Source organism: Parasteatoda tepidariorum, chromosome 5 (assembly GCF_043381705.1).
Source record: "Parasteatoda tepidariorum isolate YZ-2023 chromosome 5, CAS_Ptep_4.0, whole genome shotgun sequence".
Lineage (NCBI taxonomy): Eukaryota > Metazoa > Arthropoda > Arachnida > Araneae > Theridiidae > Parasteatoda > Parasteatoda tepidariorum.
The window spans coordinates 3,097,281-3,109,977 of NC_092208.1; the positions used below are offsets into that span (position 1 = coordinate 3,097,281).

Consider the following 12,697-nt stretch of genomic DNA (forward strand, 5'->3'; position numbering starts at 1 on the left):
TGGTCCCGATCGTTCCGGATAATCGGTTCTCTACTGTATTTAGTTATTGGTCATATATGTTTATGACATATAGTTAAGCTAAAATGTGGTTTAGTACTCACAATAACTAAATTTTTTATTTAATTATGAGTATCATAATATTGTAAATATTATGTCTGCAATATGCACAATGCTGTGAAATCACCCTACATTGAACTGTAGGTAAGCAATTATTAAACATTTATATAATATGAATCAATACAGTAACCTTATAATATCATGCACTTGTCAAAAGGCAACTAAAAGAGCGAAGATCTTAGTAAAATGATGAAAGATGATGCTGAGTTTAAAATTGAAAATTTGTTTATTGCATGATTTAATCATGTTGATTTCAAATGCACATAGATCTACAAATCCTACGTCATGTTTTGTTTTTACGTTATAGTCAGCATTTAAAGAGTTTACAAACTACAGATTTCAATGCATATTCCCATGATTTAAGATTCACATATGGCTATAAGTATTTAAATGATTTATGAATCATTCATAGTTGATTATGTTTTGAGCCACAGTGATCTCTCATACGGGGAGCAACAGGAAAAAGCATGAGTGATAGAAAACAGCATCGAAGTTATAAAATTGACAAAAATTATATGACACTAAACTGTAATATGTCATACTGTTGTAAATATAATATTATATTTAAACTATTAATTAATTCCTTTAATAAATTATACTTAAAGGATAAAAAAAGGGAACTCTTATTTTTTTTCTCATTTCAAAAATTAGTCTAATTTTTGGGATATACTAAGTATTGTTAGCTACAAAAACCAAGTTTTCTGTTTCTTGCTATAAAAAACAACCAATTGTTTTGCAAATATATACATATATATAACGTCGTTGCCGGAGTGGAAGGATAAAAACAGGTCTTAGGCAGGGAAAGAGGGTACAAAATTTATTTATCAATTATTAGAGTGAAAACAGCTATAAAAGTCTACACAAATTCGTTGTGCACCTCAATAAAAGCTAGGGAAAATCTTAAAATGTAAATCCGCAAAATGTCTCATTTTAGGGAATAAGGGAAAACTTAGTAACTTTAATTGGTTTATTAAATAGGTCGCACGATTCCCACAAAGAGCAAATGGAAAAATTTCTTACTTTCAATTAATGCATACTTGACACAAAAATAGATTAAAAGACAGGATGTGAATTTAAAAGTGTGAGAAAGCGTTTTATTTTGAATAAGAAATTAAGAAAAGGATTTACAGAAAAGGAATAACATAAAAAGATTAATTGAAACTTTTTATATTATATATATACATTTAGCAATATAAAAAAAGTCTGGTCCATGACAAAAACATGTAACGAATTTGCTCAGCTTTATTAATATTTATGTGATATATGTTTTGTTACTTCAGTTATAAATAATATAAAAGCTCCCTAATGATATATAAAAATATACATAATATGTAATAAACTAATTACCTTGTCTGTAAAATTTTTTAAACTTTTTAAAGCTTTCCAACAGACTGCATGATACTGTAAGTTACAGTGATCAGAACATTGTAGGTCAAGGAATCCTTTGAAGTCTGCATCACTGTAGTATATAGCAGGTTGTGTGGAACACTCTTCATAACGACAAATGGCATCAGGAGGAGGGGGCATTTCACATTCCTTTATTTTACAGTTAACCAAGATCTAAAAATAAAATAAAAACAATCTATGTTTTTTTTTCCTTTAAAAAAATCCTAATTTATAAACTAAATGAGTATTCTTAAACTATTTTATAAATACAGTAGAGCGCTGATTATCCGAACTATGGCTGATTTTTTTTTTTTTTAAAGCTTAGAATACTTTTTAACTTATCAAAAATTTTTCTAAATTTCTGAACCAGTAGATCTTTCGGATGAAAAGATGCCAGTTTGTGCAGCAGAAGAAAATTCGAATGAAAATCGGAACTCCACTCTTTTAACAAAGCAAAAATTAAGCACTTTTAAGGACTTCTTTTAAAAAAATTAAGTACTTTTATGAAAAATTAAGGACTTTAAAAATATTGTTTATCATTGAATATACAAATACTGCCAGTGACAGTCCAATTATTTACTTTTCCTAAAAAAATCGATAAAGAAAAAAAGTAATAAAGAGCAATTTTATTATAATGTAAGCACTGATGTAATTGTATTAATTAACGCCAAAGTACCAGGCAACTTTTACAAACCCGGGTCGGGTTTCTTTTAAAAACATTTTCAAATTGTTAAAAGTTAACGTCATCTATGAAACTAATCTGTATTCCATTTTTAATGATTTCATGGAAATTGAATTATAAAATTAAGTGCAGAAATAAAGATTTGCAATTTTTTTATGAATATAAAACAAGAGTAAATAAAGAAATTTGGCAAAACTTTGAAAAAATTATTACAAGTTTTTATATTTTGCTACTAAACCAGCAAATGTTATACTTATTTTTATGGTGAACCTCACATAAAATTATTTCCAGCCAAACCTGTTATTAGGAATCAACTTTACATTATGTTACTAAACATTCTGGCGAAAAACATGAACTAATTTTAAAGCAACTAAAAATTGAATAAAAATTAAAAACAGTATAAGTTGCAATGTTAACTGAACAAACTGATTACTAAAATCTAAGAATCTTTTAGTTGAGTAGATTTAAATTTTTATGCAACAATCTGCTTATCCCTAAGAAATAAAAATAATAATGTAACAATCTAAAACTTTAAAAAACATTTACATTGCAACAAAACGAATTATAAATACTAGTTACCAAATATTTAACTTTCTTGTTAGATGCAAATCATGCTTTCTTATTTAATACTTAAAAAAATTTTTAAATATTTTTTTAAAAAATTGGAGGTTTTCATCAGAAACCCAATAAACCCCAGGTTTTTGATGAAAAACCCAGGTTGGCTAGGATTTTTCAAACCTTGTTTCTCACAGATCTGTTTAATTTTTAGTACAATCCTTAATTTTAAAAAATATTACTGCTTTCTATAAATTTACAGTAACTTATTACACATTGAAAAGTTACACAAAATTTATTTAATTCTTCAAGATTTTAAGAAATAGCTTTCGTTATGGATTCTAGTTAACCACTAGATTAAGTACTTTTAAAAACAATGTACCAAAATTAAGTACTATTAAGGGCCCTTGTTTTCCAAAATAAAAATTAAGCAGTTTTTAAGAATTTTTAAGGACCGTGGGAACCCTGACAGACGAAGATGCAGGTAGAAGCACGCAATTCATTAGGTATTGCAATGAATTGGCTAGAATGCCAAAATGATGTTGATCCAGTTCAGTTGATTTATTTAAAAAGAATAAGGGATATGGCTGCTGAAAAAAAAAAAACATCTTCCTGGATTTCTTTTGCAATGGAAAATAAAGAAAAATGTGGTTAAATCAGTAAGTGACAAAAAAATTTAAAAAGCTGGTGATTAAAAAAATTCAAAATGAAAAAAAAGTTTTAAAAAAATAAGTAAAAAATATTTAAAAATTGAAATTTTTTTTTTTAAAACAGAGCTATTTTAAATAGTACTGCCAGTCCTAAACCTGGAAAAAGTGTGAAGGGAAGGTAGTGCATAAATAATAATCATTTAAACAACTTTCCAATTATCCGAGCCTTTAATTATCCGAACCACGCTCAGTCCCGAGCAGTTCGGATAATCGGCGCTCTACTGTATAACAAATTAGTAAAAGGTAATAAAGGTAGCAAATCAGTTCAAAATCTTTACACATTGTTAAAGTATTTTTTTTTTTATCTTGTAATAAGTTCCTAGAATAAAATTAGATACTAGAAGTAACAGAATTGTAAATAATAAACATTTTAAAATATTTCAGCTATAATTTATACAGTAGAGAACAATTTATCCGGTATCCAGATAACCGGGAAAGCAGTAAACCGGAAAAAAATTTCGTCAGTTTTCCCGCCATTTTAAACTAGATCGATTACGAAAAAAAGCGGAAATTGGACTCATCCTTGAAGTTGAGTAGAGGAAAATGTGAGGAAGGGGAGATTTTTCCCCCCGTTTACCCAGAGAAACATCATTTCTTCTGTGACCTTGAAGATCTTCATATCGAAAGGAGGCAGGGAAGGGATGAATGTTTTATTTTCTCCTTTAGGCCGTCAATCAAACTCAAAGGAGTGGCACGCTGATTTCGTTTTCTCTTTGATTTACGAGAGGGTGGCACAATTGCATTGCACATACATATCAGTGAACGGAAGATGAAAGAGAAAAATATATTTATCTATTTGACATAGATTAATAAAGATAAAATATTTTCTTTTGAATAAATTCTGATTCTTTGGAAGTGCGGTATCCTTTGCAAGTTTTTCTTGATGTGAAACCACATCTGCCTTCGTTAAAAATCGTGTTTTTATAAAAAAATAAGTAAAAGGAGAGTTGTTTATTAATTTAAACATACGATTATTTACGAAACAGAATGCAGTTTTATTTTTCTGATTCCACTACGTTTGAATTGTTTTTCCTTTCAGGATAAATTTTGCACTCAGTAAATTAATTCTTTTTATGCATAATTTTATCATTAGGTTTTTTGATTTTTTTTTAAAATTCCGTTGATCTTATTGATCTTGCCTTGTTCCGGGTTTTAATAATTATTATAGTGCCTTTTTTAACTATCCTTTCGGTTCGATAATTTTCGTTTTTATTTAGATTAATAGGTTTTCCTTTTATTTTATCGTTTCCCCCTGTATAATTAGGTATGAAATATATTCAGGGGTGATTGTGAGCCTAAGTCAAAATTCCGGAAAATTTCTTGAGTTAAAAAAAAACAAAAAACAGTTTAAATTGAAAAAAATTTAAACGTTTTTTTCCTATATTTCTTAGTTTACTTAAAATGTATTTAAAATTTTACACATACCTATACCATTTACACATACCTATGATGACCTGGAGAAGTAATTAAAATTTACAAATATGTCTTTCTTTCTTGAGTTTATGATTATAACAACTATTTACTGATAAAAAATGAATATTAATCATGAATATAAGCTTATAAAGTATCTCTCTGGCTCTCCCTTACAAACAAATAAAATAAACTGTGTTTTTAAGTTCCACCTTTGAAAATTTGATTTCCGGAAACTTCTGTGATAAATGATATTTTGAAACGTCTGGACCTTCGATCACCGCAAACTTCCAGATCACTGTTAGCGAAAATTCCGGAAATCCGGATTTTTTCCGGAGCACAATCACCCCTGTATATTGCGTTATTTAATCATTGATTTTGTTTACATTAGTTAATTTAGGAATTGTAATTATTCTTAAAAAGTAAATATGAGAAATTTATATTTTTTAAACTTGTTTTTCATGTCTAAACTTGCAATTTTTTTAATTCTTTTATGATATTTTTCTACCATTTTTTTTTTCTTTTTAAATTTAGGAACGTTTTCTTTCCTCTTATTTTAAAATGTGTTACACTTTCCTCTTATAATTCGGGTCTGATAAAACATTGATTGACGACACTTTTTGGTCAATCCAGAAAACCGGGAAATTCAGACATCCGGGATAGCGATGGTCCCGAGCATCTCCGATAATTGGTTCTCTACTGTACTTGGAACAAGTTATTCATTCTATGGGGCAACAAAAGAAAAAGTGAGTAACCAAGAAACATGTAAAAAAAATTGAAAAAAAGTCTTCCTTACTTTGAGTTGTTCAGATTTGGTTTCACTAATGACAGTTTTCAAACCTGGCCACGTGTAAACTTTGAAACGTATTCCTTTCTCTAAAATGTCAGACACGGTTTGTAAATATTTAAGGGCATCTTTGAATCTAAGTGAGGAAAAGAAACAGACAAATTAGTTTTTCTTCATACAGGGAGCATAGCCAAATCTTTCAACAAAAAATAAGCACTTTTCAAGCACTCCAAAAATATTTTTAATTACTATGTATATTAACAAAATGCATAATAATTTTCAAAGACTTTACATGATCATGATAAAACAACTAGTTTCTGACAAAGACCTCTTTTCTTGATTACATTAGCCACCATAAGAAGATTGAGAGATTTTTCGGTTTCGATATCAGAGGCACGAAAATGAGAATATCATGCTAAAGGCAGCAGAGTTGCACATGAGAGTACAATAATTTCATCAAACCCAGCTTAGTAGATGCAGATACGGACTCACAAGTATTTCATCAAGCCTGTAAAATGATTTGTGCTGTCATATGATATGGACAAACGGTACATCGAAATGGATTGTGGTTGAATGAATTGTGAAAATGTTGAATAGAAAAATGTGAAAAGCATGTTTTTGCATAATACGTGGTGAAAATCAACATAGTAAAGAAAAAAATATATCATTTTCCAAAAGGGAAAATGAGCACTTTTTAAAAACACCCAATGACAAAAGCACCTTTAAGGGCTTTTTAAAAATCCTATGCACCATGTTATAATATTACACAAATATGATTCAACACATAAGGGAAAAGAAGAAATCATTTCGACATAATCACTAAAAAAAAAAAAATCAGAAACAGACTGATTTTAGTCCCCAGGACAGAAATCAGTCAGTCCAGACCCATAAGTGAGAGAGTAGTAAAGACATCCTGGTTTATATACATTTACATACGTAACAGACATAGGAAACTCAAAATGTCATTCACACATGACATTACAAATTAGATGCATGGAAAGTAGATGCAGTTGTGAGTTTAGCAGAGTAGGCAAGGTTTAGGACAGAATGGATTAATCCACGGTTTAAACTAAAACTGTCTTAAAGTGTCCAAAACCCTTTTACTCAAACTATGTCACGATTTCAAAAAAATATGGTGAAAAATAAAAAGTTAATTTTTGAACAAGAAACAAAATAAAGACAAGATTTTGCTTTATTAAAAAAATTCATTACAATTTTTAATGTTGCATTATTTAACCTTACGCAAAAAAGAAATAAATAAATAAATAAATAATTTATCAGTATTAAAAGCACATTTATTCGTATTTAAAGGATTAGGCATTCACTTTTGTTGTTCAATGATTTGTGGAGCTTCAAAAGATATATATTTTCCTATTATATTATTTTCCTTTAAAGAGCAAATTGTATAAAAAGTGTAAGATATTCATTAATATATGTAATTATTATGTGTACAATGGCATATAAAACAATGGTTGTACAATGGCATATAAAATTTTTACCTTTTACCTATGTTCAAGGTTTTGGACACTTTAGGATAGTTTTAGTCAGTTTAGGACAGTAAAACCCATGTGTCCTGTCCAAAACCAGTTTAGGACGTCTAAAACCCCAACCCTGGAGTCTAGTTGTACTAGGCATGCAGCCGTGCGGAAGTATAAGAATTTCCAGACAGCCAAAGCAATGCATATCAGCAATCGCACTTATCGATACACTTCGTGAGATGACGGCATCTTTCAATCATCATCACAAAACAACATCAACACACATCAATCACAAAATACGTACACAAACCTGTAAGCCTGGAATCCCACCGGAAAAAAAACAACATAAAACCGGATTGCATTTCCAACAAAACCCATGCGAATAAAGCAATAAGTGCGAATAAGTAGATCGTCAGTGCTATCGTCAGGTTAAGAAGTAACTTAAAAATTCACAAATAAAATTCCGTGTGTCGTAATAATTTATAAAAAATATAGGGTTGTAAGAGAAAATGTTGAAAAATTCATAGCAATAACGACCGCCGCATAAATGTTAGTGTCGATGCAAATCGAGTGCATCAAAAAGTTACTACTTATATATGAGATTCAAACTCTGCGTGTCATAATATAGTGGGAATTTTAAAAACCATGAGATATTCAATAGCATTAACAGCAACAGGAAAGAAAAAGATCAAAACACAAATTTACGACATAGTTGCATTTTAGTCGAATACGGCAATCCTAAATTGATAAATGCATTAGATTTATGTTCTCTAAATAATAAATACTAATATTTTTTTATTTTATTTAACCCACTGGCGGTTGAGGAAATGGGCAAAATTGAGAGAATGTTTCTCCCCTACACACAGTTTCCCTATCAGTTAACATGGGAAAACCGGTTTTGCTATGCAGAGAAGTCTGCAGGTTAAAATGCGACTTTTTACGTGCAGAACCGTCAGTGGGTTAAAAGTTGTTTTAAAGCATTATATTGAACTATTTTAGATACATTGCCACATTTAGTATATAACAGGGCTGGGTTTTTGCCGTCAAAAACCAACTGTTTTCTTAATTTATGGCATATAGCGGACAATATATTATTTTCACATAATTGCTTTTATAAATTAATGCTGTAAATGATTGCTATTGATTTTGCAACTATATACACGTATTCTTATAGAAGGATATACATTCATACAGAAATATTGAAACTCTAAAAGGCTTTCCCAGGCTTTTTCATGTCTCATTTCTGTGTAAAATATTGAAAGCAAAATTGATAAGAAAAGTTTATTTTATTAGGCTTTCTATTTATGTGTACATGTGTTTCTCAAAGCGAGATTTTATCAATGAAAGTAATCAATCTTGACATTCTTCAGTAATGTAATATGCCAAACAAAATGATGCTTGGAAATGTTGAAAATTTTGTTTAGTATCCTAATATTTTACTTCAAATAGTATGTTTTGTATTAAATAGTATGAGAAAATGCAAGAATCTGTTCTTAAATATCTTTTAACAACTTTTCTTTCTAATTTTATTGCTGAAAAATGAATTAATTTTAAACTATAAGCAGTCAAACTCAAATAAAGATACAGTTTTACTAAAACTATGGGTCTTTGACAGAGGGTTTTTTGACATGACGGTAAAAACCGTTATGTGTCAAAAACTTGCCAACCCTGGTATATAAGTTTATTGACATGAGACATGATCTACAAAATACAAAGACTCTCATTTGAAGATTTGCTTTCTGTAAAATACAAGAACAATATTACAATGAAAATACAAAGGAGAATTACTATAGCCAATAGCTTCAATATACCAATAGTTGATGTTTAAATGGAGTTTGAAAATACATAAAATCTAATGTAATTCATAGAAAAACAAGTTTTATTTTGTTAATCTCTTTTAAGATCAATTTTAACATATGCTTGTGAAACCTGTACCATATCTTGTACAGATGAGGTTATGTTGGGTACCTTTGAGAGAAAGGTAATAAGTGTTAATAGAGGAATTCCAAAACATGATGTGTGGCTTACAAGAACAAGTTTAGAGCTTTGTCACTCATATAATGACTTCTATTAACTTTATTAAACAACAAAGAAAAAAATGGGCAGGTCACGTTATCAGAATGGACGAAGGCCGTAAAGACAAAAAGAGTTTTTAATGCCAGACCAGTTGGCACACCAAAAAGTGGAAAAAGCTAGAAGGAAAAAGGTTAGCCTGGGAAAAACTTCTTGAGAAGGCCAAGGCCCACCTAGGGCTGTCAAGCCATTGATGATGATGAAAATGCAAAAATTGCATAAATATTAGTTACCTGTTTAATTTAGAAAAGGCAAGCCCAATTCCATAATAGGCAGCAGGAAATGTGATGTTTCTATGGTTTTCAATGATTTGCTTAAACATTTCTATGCTCTTCTGTAAGTCCTAAAAAATAATCCATTTCATTATTTTTGTCCTGGGATGTCGTGAAATTTGTGCCAAAACTGGTTGGCAATGGGAAAAAAAATGTCAGAAGATGGGTGTTTACTGGTAAAAAATCACTTCCAAATCTTTACACATTATTAAAGTATTTTTTTTTTTTTTGTTTGTAATAAGTTCCTAGAATTAAATTAGATACTAGAAGTAACAAAATTGTAAATAATAAACATTTAACATTTTAAAATGCTACAGTTCATACCTGCCAACATTGGAAAAAATACATTACTTTGTTAAATTTTTTTGCACTATGTGTTCAGTTTTTATACATCATGCAAGTAAAAAAAAAAAAAANATTCTTACCAGCCTCCCAACTTAAAAAAAAAAAAAAAAATGGAAGTAATATAAGCACTTACATTTAGTGAAGAAAGTAAGAAATAGGTGAATAAATTTTAAGCTAAAAAAGATTTCTTTAAACCTTTATTCATAATTACTTATACTATCATACCTCCCAACATTGGAGAAATATACTAACAGAGATTTTATTAGAGACATTTTTTGGGCTACGAGTTAAGTTTTGATGTATGCGTAATCATGCAAGTCAAAAAGAGAAATTCAAAATTGAAAATAATAATATAAGCACTTACATTTAGTGAAGTAAGAAATATGTATATAAATCCTAAACTTAAGAAGATTTTTTAAGCCATTATTTTTAATTACTTAAACTATTTTATAATTGTTATACAGCCAACCTAATTTTGGGTTTACAGCAACTAATGCTCAACTCCACAGCTTTGTAAATTTGAATCCACTCCAGAGAACAAGGGAACTCCTGGATCAATCAGGTATTGGGATAAATTTGCCTTTCTGGAGGATTTTTTGATGGAACTAACTCCCATTTGCATTACATCAAGAAAAAACCCACAATAGTCGCCCCAAAGTTAGCCTGACCGCAAGGGGTACTTAAACTATTAACACTCAACATACTGCAGTACTGGCAATAGCACTATCTGTTGAGGAATAAGAGAAATATTTTTGCTACCAGCAAAATTCTTAAAAAAAAAATTTCTTCAACAAATACGGAGAAATTTGAGAATATACAGGTAAATAGGAGATAATTGCAAAACACAGGAGTCTAAAAAACAGGAAATTTCGCTGGCATGCACTATAAACACTCAACATCAAAATAATTTTTCATAATTCTCAGTTGTTAGCTTAATTTTACAGTATTTTTTAATTTACAACACATTATTACTTTTACATTTTATATATAAATAATTTTCTTTCTGTAATTATAAATTTTCTGTTATGCTATATTAAAAAAAAAAAAACATGTACCTCATATCCGCCAGAAGAGCAGTAAGCTAAACCACATGCATATTTAATACAGACTATTTCACTTGCTTCATAATTCTATTCAGGAAGGGAGAAAAAAAATGTATAATCAGTAATCTATTCAACATTTGTACATAATAGGATAAATCCAAATACTTAAAATACCTGCAAATAATAGGATAAATCCAAATATTTAAAATAATGTGAAAAACTAGTAAAATTTTCAATTTTTGTAGTAATAAAATCAGACAAACTATGTAGTCTGAGGAAACAAAATTTCTCAGACATTTAGCTGATTTGATTTTTACATACTGATATTATTAAATTTTCTTTATTTTTGTTACTGATGGCATTAGGCCAGCCAGTTAAAAGATGTAGAGCTTACTGTAAATGATCGAATTTGAAAATTCAAAATAAGGGAATAAAATAGCTTACCTTTGAAGTAGAATCAATAATGTCCAAAGCAGAAATAAACTGACTAACTGCCAAATGTCCACAACCATCAAGTAACATTTGAGATCCTTCTTTTAGAAGTTCATCCAGCTGTTTGGGGTCTTTCTCTCTCTGAAAAAGAAAAAACAACATCTCTATAAAAAGTTTTCCTTCAATGTTAACAGGGTAGCCACTCAAATCTGGGGAGAAAAAAAAATTCCCTGTACATATTATACACTATTATTAAGAGGAAACACAATTACTGTGCTCTAGTATAAGCTATATTGGGCTAACTATAATAGTTTGAACTGCTGGAAAAACTTAGAGGAGAAAAAAAAAAAAAGAAACAGCTGAACATACTTAAATAATGTTATAGGAAATAAAATAGTTCAGAATATCATCCTTAAACATCCCATAGATAAAGCATTAAGTTGTCACGATTTTTTAAAAGACGAAAATAAGAAACAAAATTCCCTGCTATTTTAGGTGATTTTAAAATTCCCTTTATTTTTCAGGTTTTCCCTGTGAAGTGGCAACCCTGAATAATAGTTTCCTTTCTGGAGTAAAACAAAAATAAACTAGCTTTTATAAATAATCAAAAGCAATACTTATTTTAACAGTGAAATCCCCAAGAATTTTGAAAATTGGCAGATAAAAACATTTTCCAAAGAAATCAGTACTTTATTTTTATTCGATTACAGTAATTTTTGGTTAATGTGTCGCATACCCAATTAGAATTGGGTCCAAATAATATAAGCCTGAAATAAACTACAGTAAAATAGTTTTCCATGCGAAAAAATTAATCATAAAAAAGATTTGCTTTGACAAAGACTTTCAAAATTTGGCAAATAGTTTTGATAATTGGCAAATTCATTGGCTAATAATTTGAAATTCTTCGTGCAGGCCCCGATTACCAATAATAATTTTTTGTGCAGATTACTGGGAATATAATTCAATATAATCGCAGTTACCTGGAATGCAATACAATTACAATACAATTACTGTTGCAATAAAAATTATGGTAAATTGTAACTGAGATTACAAGTAATTGATTATTGTACCTGAAAAATGTAATCAATTACATATTTGCCCAACTAAGGTATGGCCTTGGGATTTACTTATAGGTACGCAGTCATGCTAGTTCTCTTAAAATTTCACAAAAAAAAAAAAAAAAATTTTGATTAAATGCCAGAAAAAGAATTAAGATCTTTTTTGATTTTATTGTTCACGGGTTTAAATTAATGATAAATAAAAGTTTTCCTTACTTATCTGTTCTTATCTATTCCTTATTTATATACATATACGTGTGTGCTGTTTTTTTCAAATATTGAAAGATAAATATTATTCTTATTGATTTTTTCATTGTCATAGTCAATGGTCATCCTATATATATATATA

The 12,697-nt window shown here is 29.1% G+C and overlaps 1 protein-coding gene across 5 annotated transcripts in view; it reads right to left on the minus strand.

Moving 5' to 3' along the window:
- Positions 1-12,697, minus strand: part of LOC107441387 (E3 ubiquitin-protein ligase TTC3) — a 133,675-nt gene that overhangs the window by 63,620 nt on the left and 57,358 nt on the right. For all 5 annotated transcript variants that reach the window (XM_043054164.2, XM_043054163.2, XM_043054165.2 and 2 more), the window contains 5 exons: positions 11,303-11,431; positions 10,871-10,945; positions 9,432-9,541; positions 5,657-5,783; positions 1,465-1,677 (listed from right to left, as the gene is read on the minus strand). In XM_043054164.2, coding sequence (XP_042910098.1) covers positions 1,465-1,677; positions 5,657-5,783; positions 9,432-9,541; positions 10,871-10,945; positions 11,303-11,431 — 654 coding nt within the window. The remainder of the gene's footprint in view (positions 1-1,464; positions 1,678-5,656; positions 5,784-9,431; positions 9,542-10,870; positions 10,946-11,302; positions 11,432-12,697) is intronic.